The following is a 16,957-nucleotide window of genomic DNA, read 5'->3' as shown; positions in this document are numbered from 1 at the left end:
ATATCAGATGGTGTTGAAACAACACAAAAAGTTTGTGTTTTCTGTAATGAGTAATACTGAGACATGCTGCCAACAAGAGCTATCTTCATAAAGTCTGAGACAATTTTAAAAAAAAAAACCAAAACCAACTCTTTAGACAACAGCTTTGGCAGCCCCCAAATCAATTTTTATATTGGTAGTACATTTTCCTGTGCTAACTCAAGATTTCTAACAGCAACAAAGAAAAATCATAAACTAGGAAATCCAGATTCTTGATGCCCTAAGGTACACATGCTTTCTTTGTGCTTTCTGAAACTGTGCTGTGTAAGATTATTTTAATAGAAATTGGAGTGGTTAGTATTTAAGAAGTACTCTGCCCTATAGAGAGCAATACAGAAGATACTTCGAGTCAAACATTACAACACCTGGATCAGCTTAACTGGTTGACTCCCTTCTGAAAACAAAGATAAATCTAACACATGAAAGTTTTAAATTTTAGAAAGCTTATTCCAACTCATGACAAAACCAGACTTTATTCAGCAGTCCAAGGATTACTGCATCAAAGTTTGTCTTTTGCTTTAAGCTGAGGCCTCATAAATGAGCTGTGGTTTCTAGTGCTAGTTCTTCTTTGATTTATGTAGGTCACCAGAACTGTCTTTGTATACCTTCAGAGCCCTTTACTACCTAGCAACAATACTTGTCTACAGGTATAGTATTAAATACAGTGTTTGAAGTTCTCACGTGAATGCCTACCAGCAAGAGTCATACTGTCTTCATTTTTCAGCTCATGAATTAAGTACTTTTTTTATCCTCCCCCCCAAGTACACCTTGAGACAAAGTTAATGTTTGGGAAATGTTTTATTCAGTGAATGTACTCTAAGTCTCTCCTGAAGTTGAAAAACTTCCAACAAGATATCTTTAAAGTGCCTAAAACCAACCAAAACAACAACAACAGCCACCAAAACAACCCTTCTGAAGAATCTCGGAGTTTAACATAAGCAGCAGAACGCTGCAGCAGGCTGCTCAACATACACAAACTCGCATCAGAAAGACCAAAATTTTTGAGGTGGAAAGACATACCTCAGAAACAAGCCACCATATTCAATAAAACAGCGGAACAGAACAACACTTATTCTTACAGTGTTTTTCTGTTATTATATTTTTAAGGCATACTTTGAAGAAAAGGTGATTACAAATAGAAATGTGTTTGTTGAGAAATTCTGCAACATAAAAAAATGCTTATTCTATCACATGGCTGTAAGACAAACCTCTAACACAACTTTTTGTGTTACAATGATAGGTTTCCTTATGCTCCTGGTAAAAATAAAGTGAATCTTGATGTTGAAATACACAGCCACCTCCAGTGGCAAGCTAATAGCTTGCTAAAACTGGTAGCACACGTGAACATTTCAATACAGCGCCATTTTGCAGCAGCAATTCAGGAGTATAAACATGCCCAGGAAAAAAAAAACAACTGCTACAAAAATCCTTTAATAAAGATGAGGCCTTAAATCTTCTAGACTGTCTTACTAAGCTCTTTTGCCACGAAGGCCTTTTCACGTGAACACAATGAAAATAAGGATGCCCAAGCAGAAAGATAGTTGCTTATGTGCTCCGACTGGAGAGAGGTGGCTTCTTCCTTTGTTCTTGGTTTTGGTCTCTTAAGGAAGAAAGATTAGAATCCACCATTCTACTTACCGAAGGTCTTTAATGACTGGCTTATATGGTTTAATACATCCACCCCTGTGACAAGGTATTATTAAAAAGAACAGGAAGAAAGGAACATGCTACACATGTTCCTTCTAGATTAAGAAGTTTGCAATCATTGATCTACAGCTAGTGCAGCGTTTGTACAGCAAACAAAACTGTGTAAACAAACAACAAAACATTGCAAGATAAAGTATTCATCTTTAAAACACGCACTTTGAAGGTTTTGGTGTATTAAGCTAAAAGCATCCCATTTATGGAGACGGTCTGACCTGCACACTCATAGGAGACAGGAATGCAACATCTGTTTAGTTTATTTTATTGGGAGATATTCAATGCAACAAAACTGTACTGTCAACACAAGCTCTCACAGCTGGCTTTGAAAGAAAATTCAGGCTAGGTTCTTCTTCTACAAGAAAATTAAAAACATTTCAAATATGGGCTACTCTTCTAGAACGTGCTTACGTGACAGCTTGCGGGCGCACAACCACTCCTCCAGTACATCTACTAGGGCGGCGTGGGGATTCTGTCGCCATTGCTTCTTTGCGGATACCTATAAGAAACACGTTTCTTTTCAAGAAAAATTTCTATCAGGATTATTTATTACACTAGTTCTTGACATATTCTTCAGGATCATAAAAACCTCTTGAAGAAGGAAGCTTGACTTATACAAACCTGTAAGGCATTATGACCCTATACAGCACTCTTGAAAAAACCAACCAAACACCTTCTTTTTTCAGAATCTCAATGACTACAGCTCCTGCAATGTATGTGAAAGCAAAAAAAGAACACGGACCTGCATGATAAAGTAGAAAGTTGAATTCAAACTGTACATTTAAGACAGTGGTACAGGTACACAGCTATCACCATTATGTAAGACCATTATTTACTAATGGGCTGTTGTCTTAGAAAATAATTATATAAAAATAATGTACAATCACAATTGCAGTGTATTGTACTCTTGAGAATCTGTAATGGGTTACATTGAAGCTAACACAAAAAGCATGATGGAACACATTCTGCTTTTTAGGTCAGCTTTTTGTGCTGCCTTCAGGTTTTTCTTCACTCTTCTGTTCTTCCACATGAAAATTCAGCATCGCATTCCTAAAGGCAAAAAATCCACTTGAGGAGCCCCACAGATCCCAGCCCCCTCTGCAGCCCGCCATTCCGCTGCTCCATTGTCCCCCCTGCCCCAAACCACAAACCTCTCACATAAAGTGAGAGGAAAAGCCAAATCCCCGCTGTGGTACCAGTCCTCAGCACCACTTCACGTTTGGGCAGTCTTTGTGAGGGACATCCCATTAAGCGAGGCAAGAATGAACACTGAGCCCCACAGAAATTAATAACTAAACCTTCAGCAATACAACTGAAGTTTGACACACACACGCCAAGCAACCGTAAAAGAAAAAAAAAAAACCAACAACCCAACAACCCAGCACGCAAAGGATAAGACACCACTTCGTGTCACGCCCTAACCCAGCAGGACACCCGTGCGGCCGGTGCTCGCTCCGTGCTGTCACCCGCACCGCAACTTCCAGCGCCTGAGAAGCTGCCACCACCGGGGCTCTGCCGCGCGGGAGCCCTCCCACAGGCGGGAGCACCGGCCCCGAGCGGCGGCGGCCGGAAAGCCCTGAGCACCCTCAGCCACCGGCTGTTGAGCGACTCCAGAACAAAACGCTCCCACCTGACCGGCCTCTCCCCCGACTGCCGCCCCGTGAATCAGGCCGCGGCCATCCGGGGAGGCGCCGAGACCCACCGGACGCCCCTCTCCGCACGCCCCGCGCCCTCCCGGGCCGGCTGCCGGTGACCCCCCTCAGGCCCCCGCCCTCCCTCAGCGCCCCGGCCCCTGCCCGGCCTCACATCCCCACACTCGCCCTCAGAGCCGGCCACAGCGCTTCCCCCGGAGTCCAGGCCCGTCCCACAGCCCTCACCCAGCGCTCCCGGCCCCGGTCTGGGCCCGCGGGCGCCGGTCCCGCTCCCGCCCGTCCCCCTCACCTGCCGCCTCTCCCCTCCGCCCGGCTCCTCACTGACAGTGTTTGGGACCCCCACGGGGAATGACACCCAGCGCACCGCGCGCTGCTAGCCAATCAGACGGCTCCGAAGGCGAGCTGCTCCCTGCTGACGGCCAATCCCCGATCCCGCTCGCCAACAGTGGGCGGGGCGCCGGGGACACGGAGAGCGGCTGCGCTCCAAGCTCGGTTGAGACGGCGAAAGGCGGCCGACGCTGCCCCCACCCGCAGCTTTGTTTACATCGGGATCTCGCGAGAGCCGCCGCGCCAGTCCCGCGCACGTGGGCGGAGGCGGAGCCGCCGGGAGGGGGGTGGGGGTGGAGAGGCGGGCGCGTCACGCGCCCAGCCGCCAATTGGCGGGGAAAGCTCAGCGCACGCGAAGCGTTCGCGAAGTGTTTACCTTCCGCGCGGCCGTGCGCGATGACGCAGTAGCGGCTGGGGCGACGTTCGTCGGGGCGGGGCCTTTGCCCCGGGGGCGGTGAGGGGGCCGGGAGGGGGGGGGCCGAGCCCGCCCCTCAGGGAGAGCGTTTCCCCCCCCCCCCCCCCCCCCCAGCCAGGAGCGGCTGCAGCCGGCGGCTCGCGGGAGGTAGGAGCGGGTTTCCCTCAGGTTGGGTTCGGCAGCGCCGCCCCAGGCGGGGGCGGGGAGGGATCACGGACGGGCAGGGGCGCCCAGCGCCGCACAGACTCCCGCGGGTGAGCCGCCGCCGCCGCCGCCTCCCCCCCCCCCCCGTAGGCAGCGCTTCACAATCCGGTCGGGCCTCCGGCTCGCGGTTCCAGGCAGCGGGTACCTCAGAAATCCGGACTGGGGATCCGCCCCCCCATTCTGTAACCACCGGTCATACTCCAAATAGCGAGAAACACTAAACACCGACGGAAGAGCGCAAGCACACTTCTTCACAAAGTACCCGTCGCCGTAAAAGCGTGGCCGTTCTCACGCCCCTCGCCCTGAGGAGAATTTCAAGCGATGGTTCTCGACTGACAGGCTGCCCCGCAGGGGAATTGCGGTGCTAGAGGGGGTGGTTTTTTCTTTTTGGAAGCGCAGCAGGGTGGTGCAAGTCCTGCATGCTTTCAGCACCTCGTTGGTGATGCAGAACTGTGTTTTCACACGTATTGGGGCTTTATTTCACAAGAAAAAAAAAAAAAAAGTTGGTGTAATTCAGAGTGGATTTTTACCAAAAGGAGACTGTTCACGCGTTAGCTGTAAGGTCCTTGTCTTGGTTTTGATTTCAGAGAACTCAAACGATCCCCAGGTGGGCCAAGTAAACCGCTGCCAGGTTGTAACAGCAATGAGTTTCTCTCTGCTGCAGAGGAGCTCCGGCTGGTTAACGCTTACCGCCCGTCAGCAGCTTTCCCAGGAAAAAGGGTAGGTTTTGTTCGGCTTATTGAAAGTGGAAGAAGCCAATGTCTGTCCCTCCAGCCGGAGACGCTCGAGTCAGGAACTGTTGTCAGGAAATGGGGGAGGAGGAGGCGCACATTTATGAACACAGAATTTGGTGAAAATTTTGTTTATATAGAGAGCAAAAATAAACAGGAAGATTGCTCCAGTCGTTTTGCTTTTCCATACTTACATTACGAACAGCAACACAGATACTCATCTAATTAATGTGTTAGACTTGTGTGTTTACTGTGACCAGTCATCTTTAAGAGGTTGAATGTCATGAGGTTAAATTGAAAAATAGACAATTACTGAGTTTGTGGCAAAGACTGTGGCTAGGTAAGTATATATAGCTGCTGTTGGCCTCTATATACCCCCCATATATGGTGTATAATTTCACCATCAGTTATAGCAGAATTTTGTTAACCATAGGTTACATCCCATATGTCTGTATATATACACAGAGATAAATTCTTGCAGGATCCCATTTGGACAGACCATTGCTCTCATCTTGTAAGAGAGCACTGCAATCACAGGATGGATGAAAGAGAATTACACATTTGCAGAAAGCTTACAATTCCCCCTAGGATTTCTGTAACCATGGTAACAGATATAGATAGCAAGCCTGATTTCAACCCATATTTTATTGTTCCAGCAATAAATAATTAGATTCTATAAATAAAATACTGGAATAAAATACCGGCCTTTTGCTTCCCCATTAAAAAAAAATGCAGGTTATATATTGCTACAGTTTATACAAATGTTTGTTAAAGTGCCAAGATCAATTCCATAATAAAACTACGTGGAATGTCTTGCTTCATAAGCCACATAGCCACAGTGAAGAAGGGGACAAGTATTAGATTTTAATGAATAGAAAATAAATATGAATGTGCTCAGCAAAACTTAAGCTTGAAATTAAAAACAAAAGGCACCCCCCATCAAAGTTTCACGTGTTTTATTTAGGTGAACATACACATGGTCCACATACTCAATGAAAATAGTCATAAAATAATTTAAGAACTTACGTTGAAAGGTATTAGCAGCACCATCAGTATTGGAATAGCAGAAAATTCGTGCCTCCACAGGGCATAGTTATGCCTGGATAAAAATGCCATCATTTATAACGGGACGGGAATGGCTTTCTAGGATGCTTTGGGGAGTCGGGAGTTTTAAAACACACACTTTTTTGCTAAATACTTTTGACGATTAACGTTACAAAAAAATACAACTAAATAAGATACTGCATAGTATTTTAATTAACATAAAGAAATCGACATTGAGCTGGGTCAAGCAAGACTGTGTAAAGCTTACACAAGATCTCTGCTTCCACGTACATTTCATTTCTGAGTAGAGAAATCTAAAATTTAAAAACAAAATATAGACCTAGTGTATTCTCTAAAAGACATACTTTAGGTGGAACGTATAGTACTACGAAAATACATATCTTCCATTCTGTTTAATAATTTACTTTAGTTAAAAAGTTGTGAAATTCTCATCACAAGAAGCGTATACAAATTCATGACTTTAGTAAATTAACAAAAAGGATTAATTTTTTTTTTTTTTTAAACAAGGTTTAGCCCCGCTGTAACAATTATACAAGGAAGAAAAAGAGACTACATTTATATGAAGGAATACAAATTTACACACATTTTACAGTGACTTATACCCTACACATCTACAAAATTCACAGTTATAATACAAGCAAGTACAAGGCTGGGATAAAGCTGTTTGATACCAAAAAAAGTTTTCTACTTTAAAAAAAGATAAACAGGAAGAATTTCAGACTTCTGCACCAACTTTAAAATTCTAATCAGACCAAAATACACACTCCCTTACACAAACACCCCTCAGCACACGCAGACTGCTTTCCTGGGCGGGTGGAAGAGCGAATTGCCAAGCTTCTTCTGGCCCCGCAGGCTGCGTCGCATGGTCAGCTTGTTTGAGTTTTTGCGCTGTGGAGTTGCGGACATGCCTTCTGGCTGGACACTAATGTTTCGACTCAGGCCACGTCTTGGCTTCTTCATAGCTGGGCCAGAGTTGGATTCTTCCAATGTCCTTTTAAAGTTTGCTGTGGGTGTCCTCTCTGCATCTTGGGCTTTTGTTTGGCCATTAGGGGACACCTTGAAGCTTTTTTGGTCCGTGCCTGAATTTGCCGAGTTGGAAGGGGAGAGACTGACCGACAAACCGTTACTGTACGATTCGTGTATCCTCAAAGCTAACGCTTTGCTGCACTTCTCCTCCTGCGGGCCTGAATCCTTCAGGATTGCTCCTGATGAAGGTAAATTGCTTTTGGCAATCTCATTTGGCAGCTCTAAATATTTTTCTGAGATCATGTTGCTATGCATGAGGGGAGGAATAGGCTCAGAAGCATTCAGTCGTGGCCATGGATCATCTTCTAAAAGCTGAGGGAAAAGAAAAAAAATATTTAGGCATAAATATAATTATTTCATCTACTTTATCCTTTGAGGGCAGAGACTATGTGACTGACCTTCTCTAAACCTTATCAGAGACAGAAAAATCCTATAGCAAAACAGAGTTATCGTCTTTCCATGTTGAGAGGTAGAAAGAGATTTGGACTGCAGATTTGAACTTGGTACTTTGTGTGTGCCAACTTCATAAAAAGCACTGATATCGGTCGTGTGATAAATCTGCAAGCATCTCACAATGGCAGAGATGTAATCTTTTCATTCAGAGGGCTGTTCAGCCTGGGCACCGTCCTTTCTGCTGCCATAAATGCCTGAGAAATCTGCATGCATCTGCTGTTAATTTAGGAAGCCATGCAGAAAGCAGCGCCTGCGATCTCTGCCCTATGATTTTCATCAGCAGTGTTTCCCAACATGCAGACATGACTTCCCTCCTTCAGACACTGTGATGTAAGCACATACACTGCCTTCTGAAGTTTTTATATATCATCAGATGACCAAGCACTGTTAGGGCAAACAGCAGGGGGGAAAAAAAAAAAAAAAAATCTTCTGACCTTTGTTACATTTAGAATTCTTAGTTACTGCATAACCAGATTATCAGGGAGAATGACAAGCTCTTCCTCCTGATTGCATACAGAAAGGTGGAGCATCGGGCAAAGTATTCTAAAAATAAAGTGACTGTTTGCTATGCAAAGTAATGCATTTTATTGCCTAGTTTTATGCTCTACGACTCGGTAGGAAAGCAACCCCATTCCTCACAGCACACCTATCCACTCTCTATGAAGCGCAGTTAGTCTGTGTTAAGAGGCTGCTCAATACGATGTCCTGAGAACTTTCTAAACCCTAACCCCACCTTCAGCTACTCATCTCTTCTGCAGCCTTTAGTAAGTGTTTTTGCCTCATTCTCAGTTTTACCAACAGGAAAATGGGGACAATACTTGCTTTCACTATCCACAGAGGGGTTATGAAAATGAGTACTTATGCAGTGCCCTGAAGATATGAATTATGACCTTATTAAGGATCTAATTGTGAAGAAATCCCTAGTTACCCAGCAAGTCCTTCAAAAGTAAATTTCAAGGCCACATTACTCTACATACTATCAATGTAAGGCAAACGACAGTGACTTAAGAAACTAACAGGCTGAAAACTCAGATGCACACACAGCTGAATTGGAGGAAGTCAGTGTAACATCTCAGATGAATAAACAGTGGCTTTTGAAGTCACAACCCAGAACAACTTCTGTTCACCTTCAAGAAGAGATGTGAGTGCTCAGCACTTTTGAAAAAAAAAAAAACCAAAAACCAAAACAAACAACACCTTGATAGTAAGGTTTAATAAAATGCATTCCAAAAGAGAAAATAATCAGAATTGTTTCTAGCATCTAGACTTGGTTTTCCACTCCCCTCTACTCTGCTGCTGCTCCCCATGTGTAGATAAAACCATTTAGATAATAATCTTTTATTATGTATAGCAATACAAGAAGGAACACCTTTATGGATGTATTTTAGAGGTTATTCTTCAACTCGGTTCTTGCAGAACCGGTAAGAAAGGTAGATGACACACACACAGAGCAACTCTGGCAACATTACTTCATCTGCTCAATTTAATTTTTGAAATTGTCTCTAGTCACGACTTAGGTTTTATGTTTTTATTGTGCAAGTCACTTAACATGGGCTCTTACTGCCAACCTCTGTTGCTCGGTACGCATAGCTGAGGTTGGTGTCCTGGTTCAATAAGGCTTTGGGAAGCCAAATGAAGTCAGAGGACGGATTGCTAAAGAGTGATGTAACAAAACAAGAAAAATAAAACATGAATCACCAATTTCATTTCTCAACATTATAATCAATCAAATTTTATCACTGGCCTCAGGAATACGTGAATTAATTTGGTATTAGTAATTGTTGCCAGAAGGATATGCAATTAAGAAATACTTCTGTTTAATTGAGAAACTTTGATTTGGTCTTTTCCAAATTAATTGTTTTGGAAGGTAGCAGCTGTTAAGAGTCAAGGCTATCTGCGCTTCTTTCAGTTCTCTGAAGGCAAGAGGCAAGCATTCTTTCCATCGCCACCTCTTCTGTTTGCTAACCTGTCTTCTCCGGGCTGTAATCCTGCCACAATCTCCAGGAGTTCAGGCTGATCTGGGGAACCACCTCTCCTTTCTTTGCAGAAACTGCAATGATCCCTTTTCAGTAAAATTCAACAGTAATTTTGTAAGATGATAATCAACTACCTAATGTAGATCATATTTCTACCTGCAATTTAGTATAAAGGTATTTATGTATTGTTTTGCAAATGGATATTGTCATCTATTGCCACACTTGCTTTTGTGTAATCAACAAACCGGGGCTTTTCCCTCCTATGAGGTTAAGATCATCACTAGGCTCACAACAGATTGTGAGATAAGGGCATTTCCTGCAGCTCTCACAAGTTACCACCATCAGAAAAAAAATTCTAAAATGCACATTCCGAAACAGTTGTGTGGCTGTACTTCGTAAGAAAACTGGCGCTTTGCAACAAGGCTACTGCTTAATGCCTGAGACAAGGCATAAGAAACCATGTATTCAATCGTTTTTGGAGAGAGTCCCAAATACCTCAATTATGTTTCACATAATTTTAATTTTGCCTGCAGTCCAGACATTACACAACTAAGGTTTATGGAAATACGTTTTTCCTTCCATTGTGGCTCTCAGCTAACTGATAAACTTCTTCATACTATGAAAAAGATAATATTACTCAGGATGGTGTAGTTACCAAATATACTTACAGATAACTACACAAAGTTCTTGTTTTGCAAAAAAACATACATGGAGACACAACTGCCAAGACATTTAATTTATTATGATCTGCCTGGAGACTTTTGCTTTTTTTTCCTGAAGTATTTCAAAATTACTCTGACAGTACAGTGGTCTTTTTCTGTCTCTCTTCTTTTCAACTTTCTTCTCATACTCGTTTTCTTCTGACATTTACAGGTACTCTGTGAGGACAGTTGGATGCTTGTTATTAAAGCAGAAACTTTTATTACCTTAGTACTTTTAATAAAAAACAGGTACTGAGCAAATAGGATCTATATTTTTTTAATTGGCAACACCAGTTCTATTTTAATCCAAGAAGAGAAAAACTTTTGCATTAAAATAGAACTAGTTTATACATATATTATCAATGCAGACCTGTAGCCACTCAAGATTTTCTTTTGAGTTTTGTACATTAAGCAAACAAAAAATAAGGCCTTATCTACACTGCAAACACCTATATTGTTAGTTGTCTGAAGTGTTGATCTCTTCACTCTTTGTGACCACCTGCTGCAGCTTACCTAGATTCACACATTGCAGTTCACTGAATCTACTTAGATGGGGAGGAGGAATCTTAAGGAACAAAAAATATTTTCACTAAGTCCTTACCCAGAAGTGCTACCTCCTGGATATTTTGCAGTCAACGTAGCTCAATATTTATTCGATGAGTACTGATAATACATAATACACAAAACATACAGTACAACTTAAAAAGTTTAGAAGTATTTAGAATTCAAATACATTTTTCTCCGCTCAAGACTTTGCTAGATTTTAAGCTCTTTTCATGTATTTTGCTCCACTGGATGGAAGCGAAGGAGACAGAAAGGTTGAGCTTGCCATTTTATTAGCAGCTTGTTTCTACCAAGGGAACGTTAAGGACTCCCTTTCTAATTTTTGCTTTCTTTTTACTTTGCCCAAAGGACAGTTATCCAAAGATACTGCAGAACATCAAAGGACAGTTACTTAAATCAGGAGCAGCTGGTAATTACGGAATCAAACATCCACTCATAACTACACTACAGTTCTTAGAGGAAAAAAAAAAAAAGCTTCTGAACAGCTCTGCTTTATGTTAATGGTTAAAACTTCTAACCTGAAGAAAGACCTTGTATTATAATGTCTTTTCCTCTAACAAAGAGCATTAAATCAACCGGAGGAGGATAATAAGATCTCCCAGTCCAGAAAGAAAACATTCCTTACAACATTGTGTGTTTGAATACATTAACCCATGGGTTACTTTAAAAAAAACCCCACAACCAAACGAAACCACACCAAGATTAAGAACATATCCACAAGCAATCTGCAATTCATCAGCCATGCAAGCTATACAAGTACATGGCAAGGGAGCAAAAGAAACTGGAGCCCAACCTGATCCTCTAAGGGGACGTGTTGGTGTTTCTTTCTTTTTTAAACCTCCAACCCCCACAGTGTGATTCCTCGCTTTCAATAGCCTGCTTCTGATTTTGTGGGGGATCTTGGGAAACTTAAGAAACAGTGCATTCAAGGTTGTGTGATCTATATGCATTGAGTTGCAGTCATTGTTTCTTCTACATTAAGGAGGGAATACAGATCAACAACTACTAATAAATGATCAGGATTAAGAGTTACGAAAACACTGTATCCCTAAATTCAGCAATTCTGAGAAGTTCGTGCTGTCATACTCTGCCTTTGGTGTTCCAAAGTCTTTTAGAAAACATCATTAAAAGTTGGTCTATTTCTCCAAAGCTTTGTACATGGAAACACTGAGGATATGGCCACGTAATTGCTGTCGAGTTACTGTCCTACAACTGAAATCTATTATATAGCCATACATACTGCCTCGTACGCTGCAGTTAAACAAACAAAAAGCAACATTAGATAGTGGTTTAAGTTGACAGGATGGTGGATTCTAAAAGTATTAGTTCAATCACTGGCAGTGGTCTGACTACACCATTGCCACAATCCTACACATCACAGTAAGCTGCACAAAAAGAAATTACTACTAGGGGAAGAAAAGGGAGACTGATATGTATTTAATGGGCTCCACACTCCAAAGTGGAACATTTAAAACACTGAAAAAGCATGTTACCTTGACAGGAGGCGTACAGCAGCGGGAGGGTGTCATGCCATTCATATCAGGGCTGCTATAGCAAGGACTCTCTGCCAGGTTGAGATACAATTCTTCTTCATTTTCCAAGTTGCTTTTGCTATCCTGCACCGGCGAGATGCAGATTACAATGGCACTAGTGTTATCTGCACGAAGCATGCGTTGCCTCCACCGGCCTAGCGCTCTGTTCACCAGCATTTTGGCACAAGACTGTCGGTGCTCTCCCTACGGTAGAAGAAAACGACAGACAGAAAGAGCAATCAGTCAACTTTACTTTATAAATGGAAGATGGAGAGCTTACGTGGCACAGCACGAGATACAGATTCCTATATATCGTGTGCTAAAGTAGTTGATTCAGAAACACAAGGAAATATTATTTGAAATCTACCTTTCTTAGTGAAACATAATTTTTAAATCAGTTTACGGTAGAATCCACGCGTAAGAGTAATTTACACCATAAAACCAATGCAATGACTTGCACAAATAGCCTAGTTGTAACACATGCTACAGTCTTTCCAACAGTCTTTCAAAGAGTTTACAGACTATTTACTATCTGATGCTCAAATGCTCCACTATATAAGTTCTCAACTGTTTTGTAAAATAAACCAGAGAAGAATTTACTTCAGACTTTGTACAAATCATGCAAAAACGAATAAACATTTGTCTGCATTGCAACATGCATCTTAATGTGAAATAAATTTCATTTTCAGACAATATTTTGTATAACTTCCTTAGAGAAGGAACACATTATCTTCTGTATTACTCACGGATACCATCCAGGTAGTCAGATTTCCTAAAAGTGACAACCAAATCATTTAAACACTGTTAACATGCATGGTATTTGACAGCATAGGCAAGCACAGTATCAGCCGCATCGTAGCAACTTACATGTGGTGGCAAAATACGAATATGGCTAAACAACAATGCCATTCTTAGGTCCTTTTCATGCGTGCCAGACTAAGCAATTTTTTTAGGGGAATACAGTATGAAATTTCCAGAATGACTTCTAGCCACTGCTCTCACCATGAAGTATTTTTTCTCCTCGTGATCCTGGCACATGGAGATAGCATCTTGAGGGGGGATCATGTTCCACAGTCCATCACTGCCAAGGATAATGTATTTGTGCTTCTGGGGATCAATTGTGTGCACACTAGTGTCAGGTTCAGGAGACACAACAAATTCACCACTGTAGAAGTCGTAGCTCCAAAGATCACCTAACAAAGAAGAAATTTTTTTTTGAATTGTTACATTACACATGAAAATATGAATCTTGGAAACTACAGAAAAACGTTCCCATGAAAACAATTACCACCAGTAACACAAAGTAATTTCAGCACAATTACTGTTCTGCTGCTGTCACTTTCCAATAATATTTATTAATATGTAGCAATTTTAATAAAAACACATTCAAACCAGCCTATGTTTATAGGAGGTCTTCTACTCTCTTAAAATTAAGATTTTCAGAAAAAGGGGAAATATAACAGATTAATACCTAGAAAACAGTGAAACCTCAATATCGAAACTAAAACCTATCTGAACAACTAAAGCTCTCCTTAAACAGGAGTAAAGCCTTATTTTGTGGGACCCACACCAAACATGCAAAAATCTGCCTTTCCAGTTATCGGTAGAGTTTAAAGACTGGAGACAAAACCCTTACCTCTTGAGCAGGGAATCACAGTACAGTGTACAGAACTAGGCTGAGGTTTGGGGGGGAGGATCACATAATACCCTTTTTCTCTCCAACATCATATACAGCATGAGACTCCAATCTGCAGCACGATAGCATGCTGCCCTGCATGCTCCTTTAACAAGTCCTGCTCATAAAAGAAAAAAACCCAACCACAAACCCCAAACTAACCCCCACACCTTTTCGCACTTAAGGTGCTAAACTGCTTTTGTTTTTAAAACAACCTGAAATCCTCCACAGCCATCTGAGCAATACAGAAACACGCCGTTATGTCTTTCTGCGTATGTATTTGTGAACGCAGGTGCCACAGAGAAGGAACAAAGGGAGAAGGCAAAGGAGAGACTGAAGCCTTTCCCCTATTAATTTATTTTTCCCATTCCTTCTCCTCTCGCAGCATTAGCATCGCTTTCAAAGTCATGTAGTGCTGCGTTAGAGCGTCTTTCCAGCTGAACACCATGTGCCAAATTTTGAAGTTGGACAGAAGCCACAGGAACACAAGTAGTGCCTGGGCTCCAGCAGGAAAGGAGAAAATGAGAGCTCAAGCCTCTCCCTTGGAAGGCCTCATGCAGCGAACCTTTCTATTTTTAAACCTTTCTTGCTATGCGAATGAGTTTGAGGTCACCTCACCAGTAACGGTGGCCCAAACTGAATCTGAACACCACATTTGAATCAAAGCATTATTGGTTCGAGCGCTTCCTCCAAACCATCCTCAAGTAAAAACCACTCCCAACAGAAAAATGCATTTCCATATAAATTTATTTCAATTTCATTTATCAGGTGTACTTGGAAAAAACCAAAAAGCTTTTTCTAAGGTTGGGCCTTTAAATGAGGAATGGCATTATGTTGCTCTAACACCTTATGTTCCCCCTTTTTTTAATGTTCATCCATACTTTCTTATAGCGATATGCAACAGAAAGTAACATTATTTGGAAGCACCGGCTAGATTTTTTCTGTGCAGAACACATGGCTTTAAAAGTAGAAATTCATTAAAATGTCAAAGTTGAAAAGCATACAGAAGCTTAAGAACTCCAGTTTAAGAGTAAGGTTTTGTCAGGTTTTCTCTTTGCTGGCTTCAGAAAGCATGCCTGTAGCCTTCTTCCACATCCATCACCACCCTTTTAAAGATAATAAATAAGCTTTTTGTCTTCCTACTTCCTTCCATTAGCTTTGCCTTAAGCTATCAACCAGCTGAAAAGACTTTTCCAGAATCAGGACAGGGAATACTTCAACTCAATTACTCCACTTCACCATAGCAGGCACGGATGGTCCATCCTCATTAAAGCACCAATTCACCTTCATTGCAGCAGCAGCAGACAGAAACACATGCTTCTAATAAGTGCTAATTAAAAGCCAAGCCTGCTTGTATAGAGGTGCACTCTCCCTCCACAGCCTCACAACAAAGCAAGCCAGCTGGCAACAAGATCAAAATAAATACTGTAACAGAAGAGCGGAGCTCCAGCACAGCAATTATTGTCTATGAATTGCCACAAAAAGTCTTCATGCACTGAGAGTTCTTCACATCATGCCTGTCACGAACACAGCAGGTAAAATAAACAAGAGCTTGGCATCTTAGAACCACCGCATCTTGGAATCAGTGGCAGCATTGATTTCCAACATGCATAATATTTTTATGCTTTTATTTGCTAGTTTGTTCATAAGTCATTTAGAAGAAATGACAAATGTTACTAACTGAATCTTTTTTTAATTAAAAATACTGTGCCATATGATAAAAATAACCTGAGGCTATTTAATTTTGGTTCATCTACATACATGTCATCATGCCCATCTGCTGCTCTGAGAAAACAGCTGAGTTATCATCATACTGATTTCAGAAAATCTTCCTCCAAGAGGAAGACAGCTCCTCTTGGGGATAATTGGGAATATCACATTGGTTATAAAGGGCACACCGAGATTCCGGGAATACACACAGTGAATCTACACCTCACCGATCACAGGCCAAACCCCAAACCAGGAGCCCAACCTTCCTAGTGGCCACTGAAAGCCTTCCAACCTTGGTGTCTCCTCCACAACACGTTGCCCCTCTGAAGGCCACTGTGTAACTACACACTGAGGTGTGGGCTTGACACGGAAATTAATAGCTGGCATGCCACGATTTCCCTTAAAACAGCTGCCAGACTACCTGATAAGAGTAGTCCACATCTTTGGCCCAATCCATGTGCAAATTTGCAACTAAGCCACATCTCTACAGCACTATTATCCTTCTTAACTAGGGGGAAGCAGAAAGAGAGAAAATTCGATACCACAAGAAAGCAAATGGTGAACAGGACCTAGACTAGTTCAAGGACTCACAGCTTCAAAGACTGTTTATTAAACACACATTTTTTGGCAAAATTGCATTCTTTCAAAGCATCTCCTGTAGCATCACCTCTGTCAAAGCAGCATTCCAAGTTTGCTGTAAATGTAGTGAGAACTGAATCTCCAGGAGGTTTAAATTCAACTGTACTCATCATCTACTCAAGCTCAAAAATCTCTAGGAAATACACAATAACTTATTTACAAAGTTGTATGACGGAACAGTATTAAAGCACAATCAGGTATTAACCGACCAACTCCAGACAAGTCTGGAGCTACTGAAAACTAATTGAAGCTCTAGATGTCACAAACTGAAAAAAAAAAAAAAAAAGAAAAAAATAATGAAAAAAATAAAGCTTTTGTTCTTTGACCCGGGGGGGGGGGGGGGGGGGGGAAGTCTACAAAGTATATTTGAAGCCCAAGGCATATAGAAAAATCCAGATTCTTCCTTCCTCACCTAGAAAGAGACAACCAGGATTTGCAATTGCCCTAAAGAAAAGGGAAAATTGCCTTCAATGTTAATCTTTCATCAGCCCACTCCCATAAACCCACAAACTCAGACTAATCAAGCAGGCAGGCAATGCTTGGTAGA

At 41.9% G+C, this 16,957-nt stretch overlaps 2 protein-coding genes and 1 long non-coding RNA gene across 19 annotated transcripts in view; 1 reads left to right on the top strand and 2 right to left on the bottom strand.

The window, feature by feature from the left end:
- Positions 1-4,435, bottom strand: part of BCAS3 (BCAS3 microtubule associated cell migration factor) — a 366,523-nt gene extending 362,088 nt beyond the window's left edge. For 10 of the 17 annotated variants that reach the window (XR_012838343.1, XM_075771151.1, XM_075771152.1 and 7 more), the window contains exons 1-2: positions 3,682-3,901; positions 2,152-2,239 (exon numbers count right to left, since the gene is read on the bottom strand). Coding sequence is in view for 16 of the 17 variants with exons in the window: in XM_075771151.1 (XP_075627266.1) it covers positions 2,152-2,222 (71 nt within the window). In the remaining variant the exon portion in view is untranslated. Of the gene's footprint in view, positions 1-2,151; positions 2,240-3,681; positions 3,903-4,095 lie in introns of those variants that run through there. The other 7 variants (XM_075771145.1, XM_075771159.1, XM_075771160.1 and 4 more) reach the window with 4 other exon arrangements.
- LOC142604479 (uncharacterized) lies at positions 4,121-6,629 on the top strand. The gene is made up of 2 exons (XR_012838344.1): positions 4,121-4,281; positions 4,926-6,629. It is a non-coding gene; the product is annotated as an uncharacterized LOC142604479 (long non-coding RNA).
- PPM1D (protein phosphatase, Mg2+/Mn2+ dependent 1D) overlaps positions 6,009-16,957 on the bottom strand; it is a 28,077-nt gene continuing 17,128 nt past the window's right edge. Inside the window, exons 4-6 of the mRNA XM_075771162.1 lie at positions 13,389-13,579; positions 12,348-12,590; positions 6,009-7,472 (exon numbers count right to left, since the gene is read on the bottom strand). Coding sequence (XP_075627277.1) covers positions 6,918-7,472; positions 12,348-12,590; positions 13,389-13,579 — 989 coding nt within the window. The 3' untranslated portion in view covers positions 6,009-6,917. The remainder of the gene's footprint in view (positions 7,473-12,347; positions 12,591-13,388; positions 13,580-16,957) is intronic.

Source organism: Balearica regulorum, chromosome 19, assembly GCF_011004875.1.
Source record: "Balearica regulorum gibbericeps isolate bBalReg1 chromosome 19, bBalReg1.pri, whole genome shotgun sequence".
Classification (NCBI taxonomy): Eukaryota; Metazoa; Chordata; class Aves; order Gruiformes; family Gruidae; genus Balearica; species Balearica regulorum.
This window is presented reverse-complemented; position numbering and strand designations above follow the sequence as displayed.